We start from the raw sequence: 26,330 nt of genomic DNA on the forward strand, positions 1-26,330 counted from the left end.
CAGGGGACTGGGACCATCCTCAAGGGTCGCCGAGCCCAGGAGCAGAGGGAAGCCCTGGCTCTCCAGGGTTACTGCGCTCCTGCTCCGGAGGCGCACCGGCCAGAGTGGGGCTCACCCCGCGTCTAGCTCACGGCAGGCCTGCTGGGGACAGGCACACACAGCGCCTGACCGAGTCCCCTCCCTGTCCCCGGCCGCAGGCAAGGCCACCTGAGGGGCCCTCCCCCAGCCCACCTCCACTGCTGAGGTGCAGACCCGGGGCTCTGCAGGTCAGCGCACCCCCAGGCTTGAAGACGTAGGGCTCCCCGCGTGTGAGAGCTGGACGGTGTCCCCCAGCGTCACAAGCGGAAGCCCTGACCTCAGCACCTCCCAGCGTGCAGGGTCTGGAAAGGACCTGACAGAGGCCATTAAGATAAACTGGGTCGTGGGTGGGTCCTGACCCCATCTGACGGGGTCCCTGGGAGACGGGGCGATCAGGACGCAGACATGCATGGACGGCGACCATGGGGGGACATGGGGAGGGGGCGGCTGTTCACACGGCCAGGAGAGAGGCCTGGGGGGTGGGGGGACCAGCCCTGCCAACACATGGGCCCCAGGCACCCAGCCTCCAGGCGAGATAAATGTGGTGCTTGCACGTGACCTGCGCAGACTGACACACCCCACGGCCCGCTGAGCAGCTCCGGGCACACGCCACACTCTCCTCCTGGTCCTGCCCGGGGCTGGGGGGGCAGCGGGCCTGCACTCTGACCTTGGGCGGGGCAGCCTTTTCTGCCACCTACAGCCCGAGGTGGCCCTGGCGGCAGGAGGAACGGAAAGCCCTGCGGGCCCCAGGGTGGGGGAGCGTCCCTGATTGGGGCACCACACTGGGGCCTCCTTGGGGGCCTGGCTGTCGGAACACGTTGGACTGTCCCCCCAGAGGGCAGGTGCTGCACGTGGTCCCGACCACCACGGAGACGGCCCACATCTGGGCCGGCCGTGGTCAGAGGCCCGTGACGCACGGGCCCAGGGAAGGGCTCGGGAACACGGGGCGAGGAGACGGGGCAGGGAGGGGGTGCGAGAGCTGGCCGGACTCTGGCCCTAAGCCACTGGCACTGTGCTCGGCCCCAGGCCCAGAGCCCTCAGTTCTGTGTCTGGATCCCGGGATTCAGTCGTGAGCAGGACCTTCCTGGGAAATGGGCCAGGTCACCTGAGCAGGCATCCAGCCTGCCGCTCGCTCCCCTGAGGTTTCTGGGAGCTGAGTTGCGGGCGTGGCTTCGGGTTGTTCAAGTCCCAGGTGGGTCTCAATCCAGCCTCCCCCGGGGGGCCGTCTCAGGGACCAGCAGCGCCCTCGCCAGCCCGCTGCCCCCTTGTCACGGAGCGCAACCATGTCACCAAACAAGAATCCGGGTGCCTGATGCCCAGTGAGGCCAAAGAGAAGCGTCGGAGTTTGGAGAAAGGTTTACTGCGGGGCTGTGGGGCAGGGGGCGGTCATCCTCAAAACGCCCCCAACTCAGCAGCAACTCGGAAGTGGGCGGGACTGCTCCCCACGCGGGTACCAAGACCCCCAAGCAGGTAGGGCAGAGGGCAGGATGCGTTCCTGGTGGCACCTGTTTCCAGCAGGGGAGCCAAGGTGCACAGGCTCAAAGGCACCTTTTCGCCAGGTGGCGCTGCAGCAGGAAGCCGCGCGGCCCTGGGGCCATTCAGCAGCGGGAGCTCCGTGGGAGGCTGCTCCCGCGGCTAGTAAGGGGTCCAGAAACCCACCTTCGTCAGGACCGCCCCATCCACCCCTGCTCCCCAAGCAACAGCGCTCCCACCACCCAGAAACGAGAGGAGGAACGCAGCGTAGCCAGCAAAAACGTGTATTGGGCCGCTGACTGGAAAGTGGCTACAGATGAAGGCACTCAGGTTACGCGGTTCCTGGAGGCTCCAGGTTGGACTGCTCTTGGCAGCAAGTCGAAGAGCACAGGGAAGCGGCGGTGCCCGCAGCCGGCTCTGTGCCGCGCGGAAGGATGGGGTTTTTATCTCACAACCCACTCGCCTCAGCTCGGCAGCCGCAAGGCAGCAAAGAGGGATTTACACCCAGACTCGGTGTTGACTCGAGTCTCTTACAAAGATTTTTATGAACAAAGAGTAGAAAGGAAAACTCTGCAGGCTGTTACGAAGGACGCGGGAATGTCTCTTAACACTTTGCTGCAATCAAATGCCCAAGAAATCAAAGAATAAGACTCAAGAGTCTGTTAAAGGTTGCTTCTTAGTCTGTGAGAAGCCAGGGTCAACCGGTTAGATCGACACAGGGGGTGTGGACAAGGCCTGGCGGGCCGCACGCCGGCGTGTTTGGTCGCTGGGTCCGCGTGGACAAGGCCTGGCGGGCCGTGCGCCGGCGTGTTTGGTCACTGGGTCCGCGTGGACAAGGCCTGGCGGGCCGTCGCTGGCGTGTTTGGTCGCTGGGTCCGTGTGGACAAGGCCTGGCGGGCCGTGCGCTGGTGTGTTTGGTCGCTGGCTCTGCCTGAGTCCTTTCATGCAGCCGCTCACCTGCCGTCCCAAAGCTCGGTTTCCTCTAAGTCAAAGCAATGTGGCAACTAGAACTGTGTTCAGATTTCAAGGAGGAACCAGTCACTTCATTGTCTGCGAACCTGCCTGGAAGCGCGCAGACCACGGACGGCAGTCACATGTCTTCACTGGAGGGACGACTGCCGCGTCTGGCACCTCGGGGCCACCGCAGATGAGGCCGCCCGAAGGAGATCCACGGAGCTGGCCGGGGGCCGGGTGGTCTGGTCAGCAGGACAACCAGCAGCATCTCTGCACCGCCGCCCAGCCCTCAGCACCCTGGCTCACAGGGTCCCCCGGGGAGAGCCCAGGACACAGTCCCTTCCCGGAGGACCTACCGTCGCACGCGGTGCCCAGGTGAGCACTGAGGACAGGCAGGGAGGGTCTGGGACTCGGGAGAGACTGTGCCCGGGCCCCAGGCCTGCGGTCAGTGGGGCAGAGAAGGGTGCAGGTAAAGCTTCTCAAGTGTCCCCGCCCCTGCACGGGGTGACTGCTGGCCAGAGGGTCCACATTCAGATTTTCCCAGGAAGAAACGCCTCGTGTGCCAGTCCAGATGCTGATTGAAAAGCCAGCCCCCAGGTGGCCTACGCTTCCAAAGGAAGGCTTCGGGTGAAACCTCTTTTTTGTCTTTCTAGGGCCGCACCTAAAAAGGGGAGTTTTAGCGACTGCTTGGTGCCAGCTGGTGCAGATGGACGGGAACCCTCAGCAGACGGCGCCCGGGACACGGCGGGCAATGGAGAGCCGGCTCGGCTCGTCGGGGAAATGACAAGGGCTGGCTGGTCGGGGGTCCCACAACAGACTGAAAACGCACTGCCTTCCGGCATGTGGAGCCGCACCCACCAGGCCCGGGACACAGGGCGCGGTCGGCACCGGCTCCCAGGTAGACTGGGGAGGGGCAGGAACGTGCGGTTTCCTCAGATTAATGACAACACAACCAAAGGCCCTGACAGGCTTAATGTCTCAAGGGACAAAGACAGAAACAGGAAAAAAGAGGACAAAGCTCACAGGCCTGCACCTGGGGGGCAGCTTCCCACGGGCCGCCCCAGGGCCGAGGCGGACGAGGCCGTGGCCGCTGCTGACCCGCAGCCCCGGGCCAGGCGAGGAGACGCTGCCTCGCATGACGCGCCTCTAGTTGTTTTCGAATCTGGCGTACGGATTGTCTTCTTTAAACAAACCTGCAAACCAAAGGGGCTGATGACAAACGCGCGCGGCCGACGGGAACCAGCCCGCACCTCGGGACAATTCAGATGCGGCCGAGAGAGAGCCGGGTGCGCGGAGCAGGCGCAGAGACCACCCTTCACCCCCCGCCCCCGCCCGCCTCCGCCCGGGGACCAGGGGCACCGGACCCCCTGTTCCTACAGAGCCCAGGGTGGAGCGCGGCGTCCCCTCGCAGCAGGTGCCCGGAGGCTGGCTGGGAGGTAAAGGCAGGTAAAGGCAGCGCTCCGTCACGCACCTGCGGCCGGCCTCCCGTGCCCCCGGCGGAAAGGAGAGCCCGCGGACTCTTACCGTATTTTCTTCTGATCTCATCGTGTCTTGACTTCATCTCTGCTCTCCTACAACACAGAGGGCGCTCGCTCAGCACCAAAGGGCAGCACGATTTTACCAGCGGGACCTTTCACTTTGGGCGGCGGGGCCGGGGGTTCACTCCCGCCTCCCGGAGCCAGAGCTGGATGGGGCCGGCCGGCCAGGGCCACACTCCCACTGGACGGGCAGGGGGCCCGGCAGACCGGGCTGCTCCATCACCTCACCCGGTTCGTTTCAATAGAAGCAGCTCTCATGCCCCCACACTGATTTCCTTTAAAGAAAACTAACCCATCAGCAAAGACCTGCGCTTGGTTCGGAAGACGGCAAGGACCAGCAAGGCCCCGGCCCCAGCGGCCTCCCGGCCACTCCACACACACGCTCCAGGGGGCGGCTGGCAGGACATGTGTTGTCACAGTGCTGGCAACACAAGAGGCCAGTTCGGCCTCACGGACAAGAGGCCACAGCGACGCCCTCCTCCCTCTGTGCCTCTGCGGGCTCAGAGCTGGACGGGCACTCAGAGGCCTGGTAGGCACAGCCCTGAACCCACAGGATCCCCGCCCCGTCTTCCGGGCCTCACCGCTCCTCCTGCCGGACCCGCCGCTCCTCGCGCTCCCGCTCCGCCTTCTCCTCGCTCCGGTCGGGCCTGCGGCTCCGCTTCCTCGGGCAGCAGCAGCAGCAGCAGCAGATGGCGACGCCCAGGAGCACGGAGCCCCCGAGCACCGACAGGGTGATGATCAAGGCCTCGAAGTTCACTGCGGGGGGCAGCGGGGTCACCACGGCCCTGCCCCCCGCCCCCGGGACCGATCCCGGCTCCCACCAGCCGCCCTGCGCCGAGGCAGCGGCAGCTGCCGCCCCCCCGCATCCCGCACAGGCCTGACCGGCCCGAGCAAAGTCCACAAACCCAGAGGGAGGAGCAGCGGCGAGCTCAGACGGGAGCCACAGAGACGCGGTCCCGCGGGATGACGGCGTCAGAGCCCGGAGCCCTCCACCCACCGCCCACGGGACACCCCTCCCACCACGGGCAGAGCACGGGCTGCAGCCACCAGACGACCTTGTGACCTCCTGTCCCGACCAAACACTCTTCAAACAAGTTTCTCCTGAGGATTTATAAAGGCAAACCAGTGGCCGAGACGTCCCCAGTCCATCCCGCAGAGCCCATCACGGGACAGACAGAGGCCGTGGGGCGAGCGCGGCCAGTGCAGAGGTCTGGGGAGCCCCACCCTGGACGGCGGTGCGACCACCACGGGACGGGCTGCTGCAGCAGGACGCTTCCTGACACCGAGCCGAGAACCGAGAACCTCCCAGTTTCATGGCTGGGGGCAGGGCAGGGTCCTTGGGGAGGGGGAGGCAGACACCCAGCGCCTTGGTGCCCCCACCCAGGGGCCACCTCAGGCTGCCAGCGCGACAGCACTCGCTGTCAGGGCTGGGGCCGCATCCTGGCAAAGGCCACCTGCATTTCTGATCATGCGGCTTTTCCTCCCCTGACCTGTCCTGGCAGCGCTGGAATCCTAAGAAGCAGGCGTGACAGACCCCTGAGCAGAGGGAGCAGCTTCACGGCAAGAGAGGCCGCGAACAAGCAACAGTAAACCCAGTGAAACGAGGGAGACGGTTGCTCTGGAGGCACCGCCGCGCCGTCAGCAGCGGACTCGGCTCCACGACCGAGTCAGAAATCCCTCCACGGGGAAGGATACGGCCTCGCAGGGGATCTACCCCAGAGGCGAGGCCCGAACGGAGAGCACGACCCAGCCCCGGCGAGGGTTCACCCAGCGAGGACCCCGTGGTTCTCCGGCGACGCTTACGTCCAAGGGCGTCAGCATCGGAACCCAGACAGCTCGCCGAGCGCCCGTGGGGGAACAGAAGTGCGTTAGCGGGAGGTGCGGCCTCGCCGGCGGTGACCGAGGTCTCCGGGGGCCTGACCACAAGGTCCCCACCAGCTCAGGTCCTGTGGACGAGGTCCCGCAAACACCTGTCCTGGTTGTGGGGACCTGGCAGCAGTTCCACTGCCCGCCGGCCCAAGGACTGAGCCAAACAGGCCCATCACGCCTCCTCTCGGGGACCAGGGGCTCAGCAGTCCTGTTCCTACAGAGCCCAGAGCGGACCTCGCCTGCCCAGTGTCCCCACACTGGGGTCCTGTGCTGTGCTGTCCTCACAGACCTCACAGGAGAATGACCAAAAAAGCCCGCCACTCGAAGGGGCGCTCAAGGCCGCTGGCCAGCAGACAGAGCTTACCAGCACGAGACAGCGCTCCACAGCCCGGACGGACTGCAAGGAAGCAGACGACAGCCCCAGCGCCCGCCGGATGCGCCACCACCTGCAGCCGCGTCCCCCCGCCCAGTGCAGCCACTCGCAAGAGACGTGGCTGACGACCAAGGCTAAACGTCAAGAGAGAGTGAGCTGGCAACACTCCCAAGGGCGCCCACACAAGAGCGCGGGGCTGGTCACCTGCACGCGGGGCACAGCAGCACCTCCGGTGAGGGCACACACTCGGTGGTCAGGCAGACACCGCCGCAGACACCGCCACCGCCACCGCCATCCAGGGCAGGGCAGCGCTCACCTGCCACCATGGGGTCCCCAGGGACAGGCGGCACCAGACGTGGTCCGTGTGTTTTGCCAAGTGGAGATAAACTGCGGACTCAGAAAGTGCACCGCGGACACGCGGGTGTGTTTGTCCTCTAGGGGCCTGGGGGGCAGCAGGGGGTGGCCCGGCGTCAGGCACTTTACAGCCAAGGCCCCAAAGCCAGCAGCTCCCTGGTGCCATCTCTGTGGAACAGACGGGAGGCCATGGGGACGAGAGCCACCAAGACGAAAGCAGATGCCAGCGAGGCCAGGACACCTGCCTGGGCTGAGGAGGGCGGAGACCAGAGGACAGCCCGCTGGGTGGACGTGATGGCTGTGTCTGCCTACATGTGCGCACACGCGCGCGCGCACACACACACACACGTGCGCGTGCACACACACACTTCCAGGTTCCCTGGGTTTCCGCTGGTGAGGTCAAAGTAAGTTGTTTCAGAGGCCGACGGGTTCTGAGACGGAAACCAACTGGGACAAAGATCAAGAACGCGTCGTAGATGACACCCCGACACAAACATGCCCAGCGGTCATCACAGCACCCATGACCCCAACGGGGGCCAGGGAGAGGCGTCACAAGCCCAGCTGCAGAGAGAGGAGTGCCACACGGCAACACTCAACACAGCCCCGCTGGCACGGCGCGCGAGGGAAGTGCGGGGTCTCGGCGCCCTCACACCCCCGAGGAGGGGCCTAGGAACCCTACGTGCGGGTGGGAGGCGCGTGAGCGGACGCCCAGCCCCCCAGGTGCCACGATGCAGGTGCTCGTAGGCCCAGGGATGCGGGGGAGACACCCGCAGAGCCCAGGTGGCCTCCAGACCCAGGCCGCCTGCTTCCCAGAGGCCACCGCTCTCCCGGCCTCCCCACCAGCAGCGCCCAGGACCCCGAGACCCGGCTCTCTGGCAGCTCATGTTAACTGAGCACGGCTCTGCAAGAAGCCCCGAGCACAGCGACTTACCCCAGCACACGCCCCAGCGTGCAGAGCTCAGCTGGCAGAGGGAGCTGGGCGGCAGGACCCTGGTCACCGGGTAGTCCAGGCATGCCTGGTTGGTGTTGCACCAGAGACACTAGGAGAGAGGTGACAGAGAAGGTCACACACACCGAGGGCGGCCGGGCTGGGTCCTCCCAACCCAGACCTCGCCCCCCAGGCACCCGCAAGCCTCGCAGCCTCCGTGCTGGTCCAGAGGGCGCCCCACCCAGGGCCTCTGCGCAGCCTGCTCCCCCGGCCTGGCCGCCCCCCGCCCCTCTAACACCCGGAGGCCCCACGCCTGCGGGAGGACAGGCCTTCCGTGCTTCCCGAGCCCCCCCTGCCCGCCCCCAGGTGGGACCACGCTGGGCGGGGTGGCGTGGCGTCCAGCCACAGCCGTCATCTCTCTGTCAAGATCCTAACTTGGCCCGTGTCGCTGCCAGCTGTCTGCGGGATGACGCGAGGGAAGGTCAAAGGCCCGTCGGGAGCCGGGGAGCTGGAGGGAACCTGGCGCGCGTGCCCAGGGCGCATCCCCAGGGCGCGTGGCAGGGGCCGGGCGGCGGCCGGCGGAGGGGCCCAGGCCAGCCCCACGAGCCGGGCTGGCCCTGTGCGGGCTGGGGTTTGGGTCGGCCTAGCACGCCCGCTCAGGTCAGCATATTCTGATGCTTTAAATCTTGACAGTCACCATTTTCCTCTCTGAGCTTCTAACGGGAAGGAATATGATGGTGCTTTCTGTTCCTAAGTGAGGGTGCAGGTCACCCCAAAAAAACGTGCCCGCGCCCCCTGGGTCCGTGCTCACGACGCCTCGGCTGTGAGGGCCCGGCGTTCCAGCCGTATGAGCAGCCCTTCCACCGCTGGGCTTCCCTCCTGCTTCGCAACTTCCAGCAAACCTCCCTTTCAAACAGCCCGAGTTTGAAACGTTTAACTTTCCCTTTTTATGCGACGGTGCTGCCGGAAGCCACAGGAGCTCACGAGGAGGGCGAGCTCTCCTGTGCCTGGTGGAATCTTCTGGTTTAGCTGAGCGAGGCCCCGGGCACACCCCATGAGGCAGGGGCCCACGTGTGCTCCAGTCGTGGGAAGCTCTGCCCCGGCCCACGCGCTCACCTGCAGCTCTTGACCTCACTGGTCGGGGTTCGGGTGGGGGCCGGGCCTTCAGAGACATGTGCGCCCCACTGGCCTGCGCACAGCCGCAGCTGCGCCCCCAACCTGGCTCCCAGAGACACGGGGCCACAGGGCTCACTGCAGAAGCGCTCGCGCCCCAGACCCTGGGCTCCCTGGTGCTTGAAGCAACTCTCGGCAGAAACCCCCCAACATGAAGCAGCAGCACCAGGAGACACCCGCCAAGGGCCAGGGCCAAGCACCAGCCAGGGCTGCGGGACCGCTCCTGCACGCTCCCCGCCCTCCTCAGGCCAGAGCCCAGAGCCCCCCTGGAGGCCGCCCCCATGAGCCCAGGCCCGTGCCCCAGAGAAGCACGCCCCTGCTCGAGGCCACGACATCTGGGTGCCCTCCAAGTCCCTCCCGGATCTGAGCTCCTTCTCCCCGGACGCCCACATGCAGGGAGGGCACGAGGCAGGGCCTCCTCGGGCTCCAGCTCTGGGGCTCCGGCTGCCCGTCAGGAAAGCTGGACCTTCCGCACTGGTGAGCACAGCGGCGGGAGGGCTCACGTGTCCAACAGGCCAGCCGCTGTGCCCACAGGAAAGCCCTGGTCGCAGGCCAGCCGCTGTGGGTGGGGGCTGAACTCCCAGGTGAAATGGTCACTGTTGGGCAGCATTTGTAATGGCAGCCGTTTAGCTTTGCAGCGGCCAATGGTGGCGGTCATTTGGGTCCCTCTTTCAGAAAGGCCAGCTGGCCCACCCCCTCCCCGCTCTGAACACTTCGGCTCGGCGCCATGCCTGCGGCCCGGGGAGCCCGCACCTGCTCTGCCGTGGGCCCTCCTGCTTCAGGAGGTGAGGCAGCATCTCAGGGACACGCAGGTGGCACGGGTGGCTTTCAGGGGACGGTTAAGCACGCCTGAGAAAGGCTACTACCAACCAGTGAAGACACCTCCGCAAAGCCCCATCATGGAGCCCTTGGCACACAGCGGCCCCTGGGGTCAGAGGGCGGCTGCTCGGGGCCCCGGCCGCCCTGCGTGCTACTCACAGAGACGTTCCTCAGGCACTCTTCGCACGTCCTGTTTGTGTGCTGAGAGCAAGCTGCAGGGAAAGAGCAAACAACACTGAGTCTGCAGCGTCCAGAGGCGGCGGGGGGCGGGGGGTGCCTCCCACTCACGCAGCAGGCCGGCCAGGTTCACGGACTGAGCTCGACGAGCAGGGCCCCAGATGGACACACGTGTGGGGGCCTGACCCCAGGGTCTCGCGGGAGAGAAGTCGGCGCCCGCGGCAGGGCTGGCCGCCCGGGGTTCACCCATGAGCCTGAGCACCAGGGACCCATGCATCGGCTGACACTCTGGCACCAGAGGCCACGGCAGTGCCAAGCCCCCCCGCAGGACGGAGAAGCCAGTTCCGGTCCCAGCAGAGCCTGGCCGCTAGAGAATGGGGTGGACCCCACGCAGCCCCGAGCTCAGGACTCGGGCGAATCAGAAGTACAAAGCCCGGAGTTCCCATCACGGGGCAGCAGAAACGAACCCGACTAGGAACCATGAGGTTGCGGGTTCGATCCCTGGCCTCGCTCAGTGGGTTAAGGATCCAGCATTGCTGTGAGCAGTGCTGTGGGTCACAGACACAGACCGCATCCCTCACTGCTGTGGCTGTGGTGTAGGTCGGCGGCAACAGCTCCGATTCGACCCCTAGCCTGGGAACCTCCATATGTCATGGGTGCAGCCCTACAAAGACAAAAAAAAAAAAAAAAGAAGTACAAAGCTGGTGTACAGAAAAGAATTTCTAATCCACCAGCAAGCAGCTGCTATCCCTCCCCCCCTTAAAACACACCCACATTTGTTTTTGGCCGTGCCCGCAGCAAACGAAACTCCCGGGCCAGGGATCGACCTGTGCCAAGCAGTGACTGTGGTGGATCCTTAACCACTACGCCACCAGGGAACTCCAAAACACACCCACACCTGGGAGAGGGCTGTGTACGTTGCCTCCAGCCACCAGCAAAGGCACATGAGAATAATCGGAAGTCCCCTGATGGCCTAGCAGTGAGGGACCTGGTATTGTCACTGCAGCGGCTTGGGTCACTGCTGTGGCACAGGTTTGATCCCTGGCCTGGGAAGTTTTGAATGCAGCAGGTATGGCCAAAAAAAAAGAAAAAAAGAAAAAGAAAGAAAAGAAAGAAAGAGGAGGAATTCCCACTGTGGCGCATTGGAAATGAATCTGAGTAGGAACCGTGAGGTTGCGGGTTTGATCCCTGGCCTTGCTCAGGGGGTTAAGGATCTGGCGTTGCCGTGAGCTGTGGTGTAGGTCGCAGACGAGGCTCAGATCCCAGGTTGCCATGGCTGTGGTGTAGGCCGGCAGCTGTAGCTCCCATTTGACCCCTAGCCTGGGAACCTCCATACGCTGTGGGTGTGGCAAAAAAAACCAATAAAAAATAACATGGAATTATGATACGATCCAGCGATCTCACTGCTGGGCATATATCCAGACAAAACTTTCCTTGAAAAAGACACGTGCACCCCTATGTTCAGTGCAGCCCTATTCACAACAGCCAAGACATGGAAACAACCTGAATGCCACCGACAGATGAATGGATTCAGAAGATGTGGTGTATGTACACAATGGAATATACTCAGCCATAAAAAAGAACAAAATAATGCCATTTGCAGCAACATGGATGGAACTAGAGACTCTCATCCTGGGGGAAGTCAGTCAGAAAGAGAAAGACCAATGCCGTGTGACACCACTGATATCTGGAGTCTCATATACGGCACAGATGAACCTGTCTACAGAAAAGAAACAAACTCATGAGCCTGGAGAACAGACGTGCGGTTGCCAAGGGGTAGAGAGAGGGAGTGGGAGGGACTGGGAGTTTGGGGTTCGCAGATGCCAACTACTGGGAGCAGCTAAGCAAACGCGGCTGCAGCAACAGAAAGGGACTCGGCTTTGGGCTTCACTGAACCATTTGTTCCTCCAACGTTTTCTGCAGCTTTAGACTTCGTCTCTGTTCTTTCCCTTGCCACTCCCTGGCAGCTGGAAGTTCCTAGGCCAAGCACCGAATCTGAGCCGCAGCTCCAGCAACCCCAGGTTCTTAACCCCGTGCCACAGCAGGAACTCCTGAACGTCTTCTGAATAAACTGTTGGCCGGGGAGGTGCAGAGGCCTCGCACACCCGCTCAAAGTCCACTGGAAAGGCTCTGGAAAAAGGATCCACGGCCTTCTCGTCGACCTTGACAGAGTGGCCGTGGGGAACTGGGAAGATGCAGCCTGGGGACAGGGATTTTCCAGTTTAACAACCGGTCCTGTGTGAACTAAAAGAACTCAGCTCCAAGATACACACCATCAACCCGTCCACCCTGGGGCCTCTGGATCACCGGCCAGCGTGTGTCAACAGTCGGCGGGGAAAGGCCAAAAGGGACAGCCTCACTCTCCCCTGGCTCCCAGCACAGCCTGGAACCGGGCAGGTTCTCAACACAGGAACGCCCATGTCAAACAGCCTCCGCAGAGCCCAGAGCCGCCGAAGGCCATTCCCTTCCCGCCCTCGAAGCCCAGGCATCTTGCACGGCCAGAAAGGCAGGTACCCCAGCCGCCTGCAGCTACTTCAGAGACGGGCGGTGGCGGCGGCGTTTCTCACCGCATCTTATCTCATCACGGGACGCGGACAACCTGCGCTGAGCCGGAGGTCGGTCAGCAGCGGCCCAGGCTCCCGGGTCTAAGGCTGAAATCACCGCCCTGGCCTCGGAAGCCGAGGCCAGGACCGTCCACTTAGGCTCATCTTTTCGGGGCTAGAGACCCGCAGTCTCATGCTCGTGGGAAACTAAGTTGTAAAGAAAAAGTCTGCTGGACGCAGGCCAACCCAGGATGTATTTTCAGTTCTTTCCTGAAGTTTCGGGTGCGTCAGCTGCTTAAGCACAAAGGACGCAGCGCACACTAGCGTCTGTCGGGAGCTCTGTTTTTTAAAAACAAGGAAATGAGGAAGGCTCTTTCCTGTCGGACCCAACAGGCTCGAGGGCTGCATTCAGCAGACCACATGGAAAAGCCCCAAAATTGGGCGCTGCGGCCGCGCCCCAGGCAACAGGGCACAGCAGGGGCCCGGTGGGGTCAATTTCACCTGAAAAAGGAGGCAGGAGTTCGATTCGATTCGATGCAGAAAAGGGGCGAGGTGTATGCCAAGATTCAGACCTGAGCACACCAACACCCTGCACACCCCCCCCCCTTCAGGACAAAAGGCCTTTCAGGGTCGCCTGCCCTCCAGAGGCAAAGATGAAACGCTGGCTGGGGGGTCCAACCCCGCTGAAGCCCTTCGACACGCTGTGGGGTCGAAGGCCATGCGCACAGGAGAGAAGACCGCAGCAGACAGGTGAGTTTGGGACGGGGACCTGCGTGCTGGCCTCTCGAGTCACACACCTGGGATGGTTATTTTTCGTGTCAACTCGACCGGGCCAAGGCAAACAGCGCCCAGGAGTGTCTGTGGGTGTTTCCAGAAGAGACGCCCTGAGCTGGTGGCCAGATTAAAGCCCGTGGCCCTCTCCTAGGTGGGTGGGTGGCATCTCCTAATCCACCGAGGCCCGGACACGACAGAGAGGCAGGGAAGGACGAATCCGCTCTTTGCTGGAGCCGCAATGTGCACCTGCCCTGCCCCCGGCCTGCTTTCAGCAGAGAGGGGGACGTACCCACAGGCGTCCTGGGTCTCCAGTTGGCGGATGGCAGACCAGGGGACTCCTACCCCGCCCCCCCCGCTCCCGAGAGCCAAGCCCTTGTGATGAGCCTTTCCCACAGCTGCACACATCCTGTGGGCTGGCTCTCCTGGGAGCTCTGAGGGACACACAGAGCAAACGTCCACGGTGTGGCTGCATTCCTACGGCATGACAAGCATAAACTCTCAGACCAGCCCACTCTCCGCGGGAAGGGGGCTCAGTGCTCACTGTGGCTGGAAAGGAGCTGCTTTGCTCCTGAAACACGAGTCTGGCTTAACTCCCAGACTGTCACAGGACCCGGCCGTGTGAAAAGCAAGCAGCCAAACACACGAGGGGGCGTTTCCCGCCACACCCACTCTCACAAAGCCAGAGTCCATCCCGGAAGGCCACCAAGGAGAGGGCCTGGTCTCCTGCCTCACACCCACCCAGTCGGGTAAAAAGAACTCATAATACATTCGTGCCGAAAACACATTCTGGACCTAAAGCTCCCCATTCTGCGCGACCTGACTGCCGCGCCACAGAGGTACACGTTAGTGCGCTGGGAAGCAGACGAGCAGGAACTCAAGCAGCCTTGCGCTGGAACAAGCAGCCCATAAGGTCACAAAGCGGACAGGTGCTTGGCTGTGCTGAACCGAAGCTGACCAGCCAGGGCTCTGCTCTCCACGCCTGGTGATCGCGGGACGCCCCATCCCCAGCTGCTCCTGAGATTTCCACCACCTTCCAGCAGCCAGGTCCCTGGAACTCCTGTGCCCTCTTATCCCATGCTCCCCTCACCCACCCCCAAGCACTCTGCTAGTTCCTGGTCAGTCTCCCAGGAAGTCTGGTTCTCCACCTGCCAGCCGCCACCCGGCCCAGCACCTGACACAGGTGGTACCAAGAATAGGTGGGATAAACCAAGGAAGGCTGACAACGGCTGCGGGTCTGGAGAGCGAAGAAACCCAGCCTCAGGGTTAGTTCAAGCCCTGGCCACTCTCCCCGGAGCTCCCTGGAGAGGGGGTCTACTGGGCACAGAGGGCGTGGGTGGGGGCCTGCACACAGGCCTCCCCGGAGTCTGAGCAGAGCGGAGCAGAGCCCCCAACACACCAGCCGCGCCCTCACAAGGGCTGGGCCCCTGGACTCCGGGCGGCTGACCCGCCAAGGGACAAGCAAGCTCCCAAGCCCTGCTCCCACCACCCCACAGCGCTCTCGGAGAGGGTCGTGGCGAGGTTAAGGAGCTGACCGTGCTCTCGGGCCAGGCCGCCCGCACGCTGAGCCAGACAAAGGGCCGGCACGCAGTCTTCCCCCAGCCCCTGCTGCCCCGGCCGGACACTCGGGTGGGCCCCTGGCGGCCCCCGCAAACCGCACAGACCCTAGGCAGCAACCTCTCGCCCCCCCCCCAGCACCCTCGCTTCCGGGCCTCTCGACCTTGTGCCCCCTCGCTCCTTGCCCCAGACCCCGCGCTCCCAGGGCCCTTTGATCCCCGCCCTCCCCTCGACCCCGACCCCGCGCTCCCCGGCCCCTCGACCCCCGCCCCCTTCCTCCCGACCCCGCCTGTCAGGCCTCTCGACCCTGCGCTCCCCGGGCGCCTCGACCCTGGTCTCCCTCCCGACCCCGTGACCCTGACCCCGCGCCCCCCGGCCGCCCTCACCCTGCGCCGAGGCCGTCGGCAGGAGCAGTAGGAGCAGCGCGGCGCCGCCGAGGGCCAGTGCCCAGCGCAGCGTCGGCCCGCGGGCCCCACTGGACGCCATGGTGGCTTTGGTGCCGCTGGTCAGTCGTCGTCTGCGGCCGGACCCACCCCACTGGGACCCCGGCCAGGCGCCTCTGCCCGGAAGAGCCGCGCGCCGGAAGTGGGCGGGGCGACGGTGGAGCAAGTGCGCAACAGGAGGCCCCGCCCCCTCGCCCTACGGGCCCCGCCCCCTGCCTCTCGCGGGCCCGCCTCCCCGCTCCGCGCGGAGCTCAGTGCGCCTGCGCGACTGGGAGGGGCGGCCAGTCCCGGGCTTGGCTTGGCCCTGACCCTGGAGGGGTGGAGAATCCGCCTCCGGGAGTAGAGCTGTAGCGGTGTGTCCTGGAATGGCCCCGAGGGCGGTGCCTAACCAGCGTCCTCGGCTGCATAGCCAGCGTGCTCGGCCCCGATCCCCGCCCGGAAGGCCTCCCCCGCCCCCGGGCACCCGCGTCCCCGGACGCCCATCACCTCCGCGAGTGGAGCCTGCGGGCCGGGGACCAGTGTGCAGCGGCCGGCTCCTGGGAGGTCTGCAGCCGGAGGGCGTCGCGAAATGATAACAATACATATTGCAAGAGTCCAGTTACTTTCTTTTTAAGATTGTGTTTCCATAGTCAAAGTGGAACGGGACTTTGGGAATCGCACAGGGAAGCGATCCAACCCCTAAGCTTCCTGGGGTCACTGACTGGCGGCTTCCTGGACCAGCCTGATAAGAGCACCTCCCCCCCTAGCAGCACTGCCGGGGGGGGGGGGGGGGGGGGGGGAGAGAAAAAAAGGGGGGGGCAGGGCTGGAGCGGCTGCCGCGTGCTCTCTCTCAGGGCCTCAACATCATGTTCCGGCTCCTGTTCCACTGCTGCCCCACACCTACCTCAACCCTGGAGGGGCTGCGGAGGAATCCAGGCAGTGGGCTTTGCAGTCTAACGTGGGGTCCAGCTGACCCCAGAGAGGGCTGTGCAGTCGGCCGTGATTGGGGCACGGCTCCCTGTCAGCATGGCCTGCCCTTCCCCTCTGCCCACATTGCTCGCCCCGAGACAGCCCAAGGTGGGTAGAATTTCACAGGCCCTCACCCCATTGGGTCTGTGTGGAGGACTCCTTGGCCTGGAAGACAGAGCTGGTTGCCCTGTATTTGTGCCTCCTGCAGTGCGGAGGAGCCAAAGGCGGCACCACCTCCTCCTGCCCGGTCAGCAGTGGGGGGCGTGGGTGTGGGAGATGCCAGCCCTGCCAGGTCCTCCCTCCAGGACCTCAGCTTCCATGAGCTTGAGTGCCTCAGTTCAGCTCGGCCGGATGGAGTAGGACAACCACACAGGCCGGTGTGGAAGTCCCTGTGAGGGACCACAGATAGGGAAGGGACTTCGGGAGACCACTGTGCCTTAATGACCGCTCAGGACAGCCGTCAGAAGAGGTAGGCTTGGCTAGTGGAAGCACAAGATATGCCTCTGGTCCTTGGTGGGGAGTGGGGCGGGGCCTGCTTTCAGGCTTAGACCAAGGGCAAGAGTTTAAGGACCACCCTTCTGCTGAGCTGAATGAGCACCTAGTTTGACCTTATAGGGTCAAACGCTCTCTCACCAGACACCAAGGAGGAGCTACCACTCCCAGAAAGAGGAAGAGGCCGTCTTTTCCCACCCGCACTCCACCTGGATTATAAAACTATAGCCCACCGGATGGTGCCGGCCGCTTGTATTTCTCAGGAGCGTCCCCATACATCTCGCTCTCGCCTATCGCTTTGTCTCTCACCGAATTCCTTCTGTGCTGAGACACAAAGAACCTGAACCTCAGGAAGTCCAGATACCAGGTGAGTGATTCTACTTTAAAATTGGAGGTTGACAGGTCGGGGCCCAGCGTCAACGTCACTGCCCTTCCCTTCTAGGGCAGACCCAAGCTAGCCCAGGTCCCGCTGGTGCCGGACGGCAGTGCGGGAAGGCAGCCTCGTCGTCGTCTTGGGCACAGTGACTGCAGGTCTGATGAATGCGGCATGGTTTCACAGGAATGTCTTCCACTTGGTTCTCGGTCCTTCGTAGAGGGGACAGGGTGCCTTCCTGTCCATGTGAGACAGCAAAGGGCCCTTGACTGCAGTGCACTGTCCCCCCACCTCTTCCAGTTCAAATACTTCATATCTCTATTTGGTTTGGATCTTCCGTTATAGAAAAAGATGGTTAAAACTCATGTGCCTTTGGAAGCAGAGTAAATACCAGCCTGGCCTTAGCACCAGGGCCACAGAAAGCCACATTTTTTTTCCTCCTAACAATCGCACAATTTATTGGTGTCTGAAGGACACTGTGCATTTGTAAACATTAACCAAGACGCCGTGAACACTGCTGCGTCTTAAACGGTGCCATCAGCAATGGCATTTTAAAATACAACTAAACTTTGACAACGTGGACGTTCAAAAGAGTACTCGGTGACTAGAGCCCACGTCTGCTTGAAAAGGGGGAGGCAGGGACAGCCTTATTTAACTCACCCGCTCAGTTGTCAAAGAGCTGCGAGCTGATAGGAAAGACCCCAAACCACACAGGGTGAGAAAACATGAACCACAGTGACTTCGGAGAAGCAGAATGATTGCTCTGTTTGCAACCTGGAATTAAAAGAACGTATAGTTTTTCCAAGAATAATGATCAAGGAATTAGGAGTTCCCATCATGGCTCAGTGGTAACAAACCCGACTACTATCCATGAGGATGGGGTCCGATCCCTGGCCTCACTCAGTGGATTAAGGATCCGGTGTTGCCGTGAGCTGTGGTGTAAGTCAAAGATGTGGCTCGGATCCGGTGTTGCTGTGGTTGTGGTGTAGACTGGCAGCTGCAGCTCAGTTTCAACCCCTAGCCCAGGAACTTCCATGTGCTGCAGGTACAGCCCTAACACAGCAAAAGAAGAAGGAGGAGGAAGAGGAGAAAGGTTAAGGAATTAGATGGACACAGTTACAACAGTGTCAATTTAGGGGAAACTGTTGAACTCCAGTGCCAGGAGTGGGCTGGCCGCAGGACGGGCAGCCACAGCGGTTCCGGAATTCCGGGGCCCCCGCCCCAGAACTGCACCCCTGGGAGTCCCATGCGGGGCATTTTCACCTGAGTTGTCTCTACCTGGTGGCGAGTGTGCCATCCGATTTTTCCATCCTTAGCACATTCTTCAGTAGGTTAAAGAATTCCTTCCAGAAGGGCTGTGTGAAAAGGTGGAAGCCTCTCCCCGGGCAGGGACCGGACCGTCTTCCCACCGTGGTTATTAACACTGGGAAGAGCTCACATCCGGCTCAGCTGGGGACAGAGGGGGCAGCTGAGGGCCTCAGACCTTGGAGCCGCCTGGGAGGGGGCTCCGGGAAGGTCTGTGGTGCTCTAGACAGGCAGGGTCAGCGGGAGGGATGGATAGAGGCGGAGGGCTGTGCCCACAGGCCAGGGCCCACCCTCCACGACTGGCTTAAAGGATGGCACGGAACACGTATGCCCGGGATGAGGAAGGCGCTGAAGGGCTCCCCGATCCCTGCCGGTCCGTCCTCTTGGGGCCCAGGGATCTGCCCTGGTCCGAGGCGCGGAAGACACTGCCGCCTGCCTGCCCGCGATAAAAGCACTTCCTCTCGGGGGCGGGGGAAGGGCCGCTAGTGGACTTGACCTCGGCTTTCACCACACGCCTTTCTGGTGTCTCCATCTCACCAGGACAAGGCAGGAAAGTTTCAAGAGGATTATTTGAAAACTAATGAGAATATGTCACAAAAACAGGACGTGGGCTGAAGGCAACTGAGTTTTCTGTCGATGTTGCTAGAGCCTCGGGGACCAGCCAGCCCCGCCTGCCCCAGAGCACGCAAGGTAGGCTGCGTTGGGATCTGGTTTCTCCCTGCGTCCAGGGAGGCTCCCCCTGCCTCCTCCTGAGGGGGCACGGCCCCCAGCATGCACAGCACCTGCAGCCCCGCCCGCCGAGCCCCTTATGGCACGATTCGACCCCCATCCCCTTGCTTCGCCGAGGGTCCTCCAACTAGACGCTGTAGCAGAATCACCTGGAGGACTGGCCAGAACACCACTGGGAAACCCTGGGCTGCCCCAGAGCCTCTCACTCAGCAGGCCTGCGGCCAGGCCCAGCGCTCACACCTTGCATATGCTAGTGAAGCCGAGCTTGCACCCGAACCAGCCTCTGAGAAGCGTGGCTGCTCTGGGCCAGCGGGTCTTAATCCTGCTGACATCACCTGAGGCCCAATTCAAAGCAGCCACGCCAGCACGCATGTGCATACCACACACACACACACACACACACACACACACCCAGACACGCCCAGTGACGATGTCCAAACTTGGTGGGCGAGATGCTCCCGGGAAGGGCTGGCAGCGGGGGCGTCAGCTCTTCTAGTCCCCACCTGCCCCGGTGAGGGTCCCAGGTCCCAAACAGTAAGAGACCCTCGCACAGTTAGAATTCAGAGTAGTAGGGGACCCAAGGCCAGATGCCCTCCCGCAGGGGCCCGTTTGCAGGTGTGATGCTGTGATCTCCTAAGACACACATTTGGGTCCTCAGCCACCGAAGGCGCAGAGCGCCAGAAACCCTTGGCAGTTCCGGAGTGGCGAGTGGTCAGTGTGTCTTGTCGTCCATCACAATCCCCTTTGGACCACATCTGAGTTTGCTCTGGGGGTGATGTTTGGAAAGCAGCTGTGCATGGGGGCTGGTTGCCAGGGAAACGTTCAGCCCCCCCATCCCCACCTCCAGAGAGGGGAGATGGCTGGAGTGATATAACCCATCCTGCTGGCATCAGGGAACCTCTGTAGAAACCCAAGAGGATGGGATTCAGGGGGCTTCCAGGGCTGGGCAAGTGGGCTCTGGGACACAAAAGACCTGCGCCCCCCCATACCCTGCCCCGGGCACCCCTTTGTCAGGGTATTCATTTATTACAAAAATAAACCCATAATCTAGTGAGTAAACGGTTGTCCAGTTCTGTGAGCCACTCTAGCAAATTAATCCACTCTCTGGAGTTCCCTGGTGGCTCAGCAGGTTAAGGGTCTGGTACGGTCGCTGTAGTGGCTTAGGTCACTGCTGTGGCACGGGTTTGATCCCTGGCCTGGGAACTTCTGCATGCCATGGGCACAGCTAAAGAAGAGAAAGAAGAAAAAGGAAAAAATTCGGAGTGCCCGTCGTGGCGCAGTGGTTAACGAATCTGACTAGGAACCATGAGGTTGCGGGTTTGATCCCTGGCCTCGCTCAGTGGGTTAAGGGTCCGGTGTTGCCGTGAGCTGTGGTATAGGTCGCAGAGGCGGCTTGGACCCCGAGTTGCTGTGGCTCTGGCGTTGGCCAGTGGCTACAGCTCTGATTAGACCCCTAGCCTGGGACCCTCCACACGTACTGCATGAGCGGCCCTAGAAAAGGCAAAAAGACAAAAAAAAAAAAAAAAAAAAAAAAAAAGGAAAAAATTCATCAAATCTCTGATCTATATCCTCTAGAAGCACACGTGACATGACAACCTGAGCTTGTGACTGGTGCCTGTTGTGGACAAGGGGCCAGGCGGTCTCATGAGACCGATCCCTTGTTCACCTGTGAGACCGCCAGGCAGATGGTGGCAGAACGGAGTTACCTTCGTGGGGCACCTGGTTAGCGTCCTCAGAGAACCGACCTAATTGCTGTGGGGGAAATGCACACGCCCGAGGGGCCACCGTTTGGGTTTGCCTAGATGGCAGGGACTTCGAGGGTTCAAACCAGGACGTCCCAGGCCATCCTGGGTAGTTGGTCCCTGGGCCTACCTCGCCTGGGCCATCTGCTGCTTCGGGTGGAAACCTGCCTGGCTGGGGGCCCAGCCCTGAATTCCGGATCTGGGCTGGGGGCCTGCCGTGTTACAGCTCAGATTTGTTCACAGCGCAACTCCCCTGCAAGCAGCACTTACCCCGCCACACACACTCCTGCGGGAGGCTGGGGGAGGGGCAGGGCCCCCGACCCGTGGCCTTAGCAGCATCCTTGTTCACCCCCAGGTGGGTGGGGCCTGGGACTGACCTGGGGCAGAAGAAACTGCCAAAGTGCATGATGGTACACGATGCAGACTTTATTAAAAAAGGATAAAACAAACCCACTCATGGAAAATGCACTCGGAGCCTAGAAACAAGCACCCCTGGAGTTGCTTAAGTGACAAAGGTTTTGATGATGCTAAGTCTCAAAAGCTGACTTTAAAACAGGAAGGGAAGGAGAGCAGGAGGGAGGCTGTGGCTCGGGGTGGGGCGGCCCCGCACTCCGGCTGGGCGTCTGGGGTCCGAGGGGCACAGGGTGTCGCCGGAGAACCGCACTGGGTTGTAGGAGTGGGGAACACAATCGCCACGGGTGTCTGTGTGGACGCGGATGTGCGGGAGAGGCACGGGCAGGGGAGGGACTGCACCCGGGGACCTCAGACGAAGGTGCCAGAAGTGCCTGTGTGACATCGTTGGGGGAAGGCGGCTGCAGGGGGACCTTTGGTGAGCAGATCACGTGTGAGGAGAGGCTTGTCTGCTGGAGGTTCTTGGCGGGAAGGGTCAAAGGTTGGGAAGGGGTGTTCCCGTCCTGGCACATCGGAAAGGAATCCCACTAGGAACCAAGAGGTTGCCAGTTCAATCCTTGGCCACACTCAGTGGGTTAAGGATCTGGCGTTGCTGTGAGCTGTGCTGTAGGTTACAGATGTGGCTCTGATCCTGCCTTGCTGTGGCTGTGGTGCAGGCCAGCAGCTGCAGCTCCGATTAGACCCCTAGCCTGGGAACCTCCATATGCCACGGGTGCAGTTATAAAAAGAAAACAAACAAACAAACAAAAAACGTCAGGAAGGGGCAGAGCCACCCAGATTCACCAGGTGGGGAGATGGGATGGCCCAACACTGCCTGAAAGCGATTTCATTTTGTTCTGCTGGATCTTAATGTGGAAATAAAGCCTGAGTCTCCTCCTGGGCACAGAAGGACATGGAACCATTAATAAGGGGAAGGGTTAAGCTTTGGCCATTCTGTTTCAAATCCACTTTTTAGGAATAGGGCAGGAAGGCAAGGTGAACAGGGCGGGAATGGTGAGGACAGGACGGTGGGGGCCTGAGAGCCTTGCCACACTGCCTGCTCGCGCGGTGAACACCGCACTCCTGGCTCGGCACAGCGGAGCCCGTGTAGTGTCTGCGAGGGTGACAGACACCGGCGCCTCTCTCTTGCCTCGGCCGTGTTCAGGTTCCTCAGCAGGACCCCCTTCAGTGAGGCTGCCCCCCGCCCCTTGCCTCCTGCCCGGTCCTCTGAAAGCTGCCTAAGGTGAGGGCCAGGGACCAGGGCAGATAGGGGCCAGGCTCTCACGGCCACCAGGTGAGGAAGGAGGAAAGAGAAACTGGCTCCAGGGCACAAAGTCGGCAGGACCCGGGGAGTGTGGGCACAGCTGAGATGGGGCGCAGAGCCCAGCCCCCAGCGAGCCTCTGCAGATTTATTCGATTTTTTTCCGTGCACATGATTGGAAACAGCATAATCACAGGAATGCAATTCTATTCCCTATAAGTTCACATATAAATAAATCGGAATCTCCATCCATCTGACTGCTGTGCTAATTTTTACAAAGGAAGACAGGTGTCTGACCTTACGAGACACAAGCGAGTCCTTTTTCAAGTGGCTACCAGAAGTCACACCTCTCAGAAGCGGGAGATTGTCCCTTCCGATGAGTCCATTGAAGCATCTGAACAGATCCGTCATTTGGGGCGCAGGGAAAAGAGCAGGTTTTCAGCTGATGTTGAGGGGGTCGGGGGTGGGGGGGCGTCAGCTGGGTCCGCCAGGCAGGGTCACGGTCAGCCTGCTGGAGGGGAGGCGGCCCCGTCTGGGCGGAGCAGAAGGCCTTGTCTTCACCAAGCACCCCTAGCGCTCAGCAAACTTGGGGTTCATAACTGTCGTGGTGGCGCTCTTGAAAAGGGGGTTATCCTGTGAGAAAAGCAAACATGATGCGTCAGCGCAGGAGGGAGGAGCTGGCCCCGGGGCAAGCGCGCAGCCCCCAGCAGACGCCAATGGCTCGGGGCCGGGGGGGGGGGGGGCACCCTCGCAGGGGCCTGGGACCACTCACGTTGTTCCACTGGGACTTGAGCTTCTCCTTCTCGAAGCGCTTGTACTCCCTGAGGTCACTCAGGTGGGTCAGGACCTTCCAGATGGCCAGCAGGAAGATGCCCACGAGCACGACTCCCCCCACGGTGCCCCCCACGATGGCGGCGATGTTGGGGCCTTTCACACACTCTAGGCAAGGAGGCGCACAGGGGTGTCAGGCCCTCCGGACTCTCAGGCCCCTGTGCCCCGGCCTGTCCCCCGCACAGCCTCGGGGACAGGTAGGTGAGCAAACCAGCCCGGCCGGGCCCCCAGGCAGGGAGCGTGCAGGCCCTGTGGCTCCAAATGAAACGTGGAAGCCCCTTGTTACGGAGAAAGAAAGGGGGGCCCACAATGCCGGTAACCAGGGCCAGACACCAGCCTCCCGCCTGGACAGCCAGTGACCTGGTCCCTGGAACCGAAGACATTTGGGGTCACAGTTTAGGGTCCGGGCTCTCTTGTAAAGTCAGTCCCCAGGAAGCCAACGCCTGCAGCCTTGGGGTTGAGGGGGGTGGAGTCCCAGTCCCTGAGGGGCCGTACCCAGCCTCCTTCTGAGCTTGGGGGCTCTGGAGGGCATAACGCCCCGCCTCGGCCCCTGGCAGAGGCCCTGGCTCTGTGGAGGCTGAAGCTGGCTCCACTCCACTGGAGAGGAAACAGATGCTCAGCAAGTCAAGCGCCAGCGCACCCTCCGTCACCCGGGCCCTTCCAGGAGCCTCGCAGTCCTCACAGAGGCTGAGTGGCGCAGCCACGTCTGCGCAAAACTAGACCCGACCCCAAATCTGCTGTTGAAAACCCTGTGGAGATGCATCCGCCCTGGCAGGCTGGGCTCTGGAGCCCTGGGGCCATGCAAAGCGCCTTCCTGGGGGTCCCGCAGTGGGTGGGGGGAGCTGGGAGCAGGTCCCAGTCCCACAAGGACTGCTGGGTAGGCTGCTGTCTCACATTTGGTGCTGTCGCCCGAGAGGCTGGCCTCGAAGTCCTGTCCCCTCAGCCCCCTTGAGCTGGGAAGGGGGGGGGCAGGTGCTGAGAGTGGTGGGTTCACACTTCTCCAGGTGCTGCTGCTTAAACCCACCTTCTCTTGGCTCTGGACCCCAAGTCCAAGTGTCCTTGTCATTGTCACCCAATGTACCTCCACAAAACTGACCTACCCTCCACCACCACCTGTCCCCATCCCTCCAAATCCTGCCGAGATTTGCTTCCAAGGGCAGGCTCTGTTCATGCCACCCTCAGGACACCAACCCAGCCCTGCTTGGCGCCTGGATGGGGCAGTGGCCCTTCACAGGTCTGCCCCCGGCTAGTGAGAGCACAGCTGGCAACTCTGAAAGCTGCGGGCAGCCTCCTGGTACATCTGGAAAGGGACCTGAGGCCTCTAGCGGGGGACTCCTGGGGCCCCAGGAAACGGCTGGCAGCTCCCACCCTCTCAGCCCCTGGTCTTGGAGGGGCCTTCTGACCTCTGACCTCGGGGACACGCTCCGCCAGCGTCTTTGCCACTCGGAACCAACTCGCATGTCCCCCACCCCCTGTCACCGGAACCTATGAGGACAGGGTCTGTCTCTGGCAGCACCCCTGCAGGCAGTAGCAGCCCCAAGGGCAGTGGGTGCGCCGAGCAGCGGCGGGAACGCGGCGAAGACCCGGTGCTGAGCCCGCCGGAGGACCCGGTGCTGAGCCCGCCCGGCCGGCCCCAGCTCACCGCGCGTCTCCTCCACGTGCAGGTCGTAGTTGTCCCGGCCGTCGCGCTGCACCAGGAAGTAGGTCATCCAGCAGCCCTCGGAGTCCCGCTCATTGCACTTGCGGCCCGACATCCGGCTGGGCAGCAGCTTGGTGGTCCCGCACTCCGCGCTGCAGTTTTTGGCGAAGGGGCCGGTGTCGAACTTCAGGCACTCGGCGCATTTGCTGCAGGGGAGCGGAGGGGTGAGCGCGGGCCCGAGGGGTGCAGGCCCGGGGGCGCGGGGGCGCGAAGGCCGGCCGGGGGGCGCGCGGCTGCCGCCTGGGCGGGGAGCAGGGGGCGGGGCCGTGGCCTCTGACACCTCGCGGCCCCGGGCCACCCGGAGCTGCAGGCCTGTGCAGGCCGGTCGGGGGGTCGGGGCGGGGGGGGGGGGGGACCGCCGGCCCGCGCCCCGCGCCCCGCGCCTGGCCCTGCAGCGGTTCTCCCCGGGTCGTGGTGGCGCGAGGCCGGCGGGGCGGTGGGACACTCACGCATAGCGGGCGCAGGGCACCTGGCAGCTGGGGCAGTCGGTGCACAGGGGCGGCTGGTAGCCAAAGTCGCACTGGCACACGTTGCAGCGGCACCGGCCGCGGCCGCTGCACTCGACGCCCTGCAGGTTGAGGCAGCCCTGCGTGGACTTGAGGCACTGGCACGCCGAGCCCTCGAAGCCTTCTTGGCACCTGCAGGTGCCGCAGAAGCAGAGGCCCCGCTCTGGAAGACAGGGCCCAGGGCACTCAGCACGCATCCCGCCACTCCTGCCCGCCCGCCCCGGCCTCGGCCCCGCGCTCTGAGCCTCTGCCTGTGGCCTGTTCCCAGCGCTCACTCTCGCCCCCGCAGACTTGGCCATCGAAGCGCTCGCAGTTCATGTTGTCACACTCGCAGAACTGGCCGTAAATCTTCTTGTTGGGCACGTCGCTCGTGTGGCACACGCACTGCCCGCAGATGCAGTCGCCCAGCCCCGAGCAGATGATGGAGCTGTTGTCCTTGCGGCAGCTTCCTTCCAGCTCCTGGCTGCTCCGGCCCTGCGTCTGGCACTCGCAGTGCTTCCCGATGTAGCCGGCATCGCACCTGCAGCGGGATGCGCGGTCACCGCCCGTCCTGCTGCCGGCGCCGGCGCCGAGGGCGGGGCCTCTGGGCCTCACCTGCAGACCCCGCACTCCATGGAGCCCTTGTTGCCGCAGAGGCTGCGCTCCTTGCTGCTGTCCCCGCAGCGGCACTCACACTGGGGGAGGACCCGCACGGTCACCGTGTCGGTGAAGCCCAGCGCCCGGATGACGAACGACTGCTCCTGGATGCACTCGGAGGCGGTGACCTTCACCTGGAAGGTGATCTGTGCGGGGACACGGGGCGCAGGTGAGCACCAGGCACTGCGGTCACGACTCTGCTCGGATCTCCTTCCTGGGCAGCCTGGTCAAGGGCACGGCCTGGCAGGGTGAGGGGCAGCATCCTGGGCTCCTAGGCGGGGCTACCGACGCCGCTGGGCGGGGGAGGAGGGCGTGTCCTGGGGTGGAGGAGGACAAAGGCCTGGCCGCTCCGCGTGGCTCCAGGATTT

General features: G+C 62.8%; 2 protein-coding genes and 1 long non-coding RNA gene across 3 annotated transcripts in view; 1 reads left to right on the forward strand and 2 right to left on the reverse strand.

Annotated features, from left to right (window-relative positions):
- Nucleotides 1-1,819: 1,819 nt before the first annotated feature.
- On the reverse strand, nucleotides 1,820-15,128 carry PTTG1IP (PTTG1 interacting protein). The gene is made up of 6 exons (XM_003359011.5): nucleotides 14,994-15,128; nucleotides 9,719-9,771; nucleotides 7,571-7,679; nucleotides 4,625-4,799; nucleotides 4,030-4,076; nucleotides 1,820-3,698 (listed from the first exon to the last, which is right to left on the reverse strand). The coding sequence occupies exons 1-6, from the start codon at nucleotides 15,091-15,093 to the stop codon at nucleotides 3,652-3,654; spliced, it is 531 nt and encodes a 176-aa protein (XP_003359059.1). The 5' UTR covers nucleotides 15,094-15,128; the 3' UTR covers nucleotides 1,820-3,651.
- Nucleotides 15,129-15,881: 753 nt separating this feature from the next.
- Nucleotides 15,882-19,956, forward strand: LOC146397931 (uncharacterized). The gene is made up of 3 exons (XR_014825276.1): nucleotides 15,882-16,106; nucleotides 16,614-16,857; nucleotides 16,933-19,956. It is a non-coding gene; the product is annotated as an uncharacterized LOC146397931 (long non-coding RNA).
- Nucleotides 19,957-22,377: 2,421 nt separating this feature from the next.
- Nucleotides 22,378-26,330, reverse strand: part of ITGB2 (integrin subunit beta 2) — a 29,847-nt gene continuing 25,894 nt past the window's right edge. The window contains 6 exon segments of the mRNA NM_213908.1: nucleotides 22,378-22,923; nucleotides 23,063-23,229; nucleotides 24,764-24,966; nucleotides 25,270-25,489; nucleotides 25,602-25,846; nucleotides 25,921-26,108. Of these exon segments, the coding sequence (NP_999073.1) occupies nucleotides 22,861-22,923; nucleotides 23,063-23,229; nucleotides 24,764-24,966; nucleotides 25,270-25,489; nucleotides 25,602-25,846; nucleotides 25,921-26,108 (1,086 nt within the window). The 3' untranslated portion in view covers nucleotides 22,378-22,860.

Source organism: Sus scrofa, chromosome 13, assembly GCF_054392235.1.
Source record: "Sus scrofa isolate SSC_HxYL_T2T_F1_AM1 chromosome 13, Sscrofa_HxYL_maternal_Yorkshire_Landrace_v2.0, whole genome shotgun sequence".
Classification (NCBI taxonomy): Eukaryota; Metazoa; Chordata; class Mammalia; order Artiodactyla; family Suidae; genus Sus; species Sus scrofa.

What these genes read in the sequence shown, in the direction of transcription:
- PTTG1IP (XM_003359011.5), bottom strand. Translation starts at nt 15,093, where the DNA reads ATGGCGTCCAGTGGGGCCCGCGGGCCGACGCTGCGCTGGGCACTGGCC. An exon ending in AGTGCCTGAGGAACGTCTCT is followed by an intron (nt 7,680 to 9,718) that starts GTGAGTAGCACG and finishes CCTCTCTCCTAG; the next exon opens with TGTCTCTGGTGCAACACCAA. An exon ending in CGGGTCCGGCAGGAGGAGCG is followed by an intron (nt 4,077 to 4,624) that starts GTGAGGCCCGGA and finishes TCTGTGTTGTAG; the next exon opens with GAGAGCAGAGATGAAGTCAA.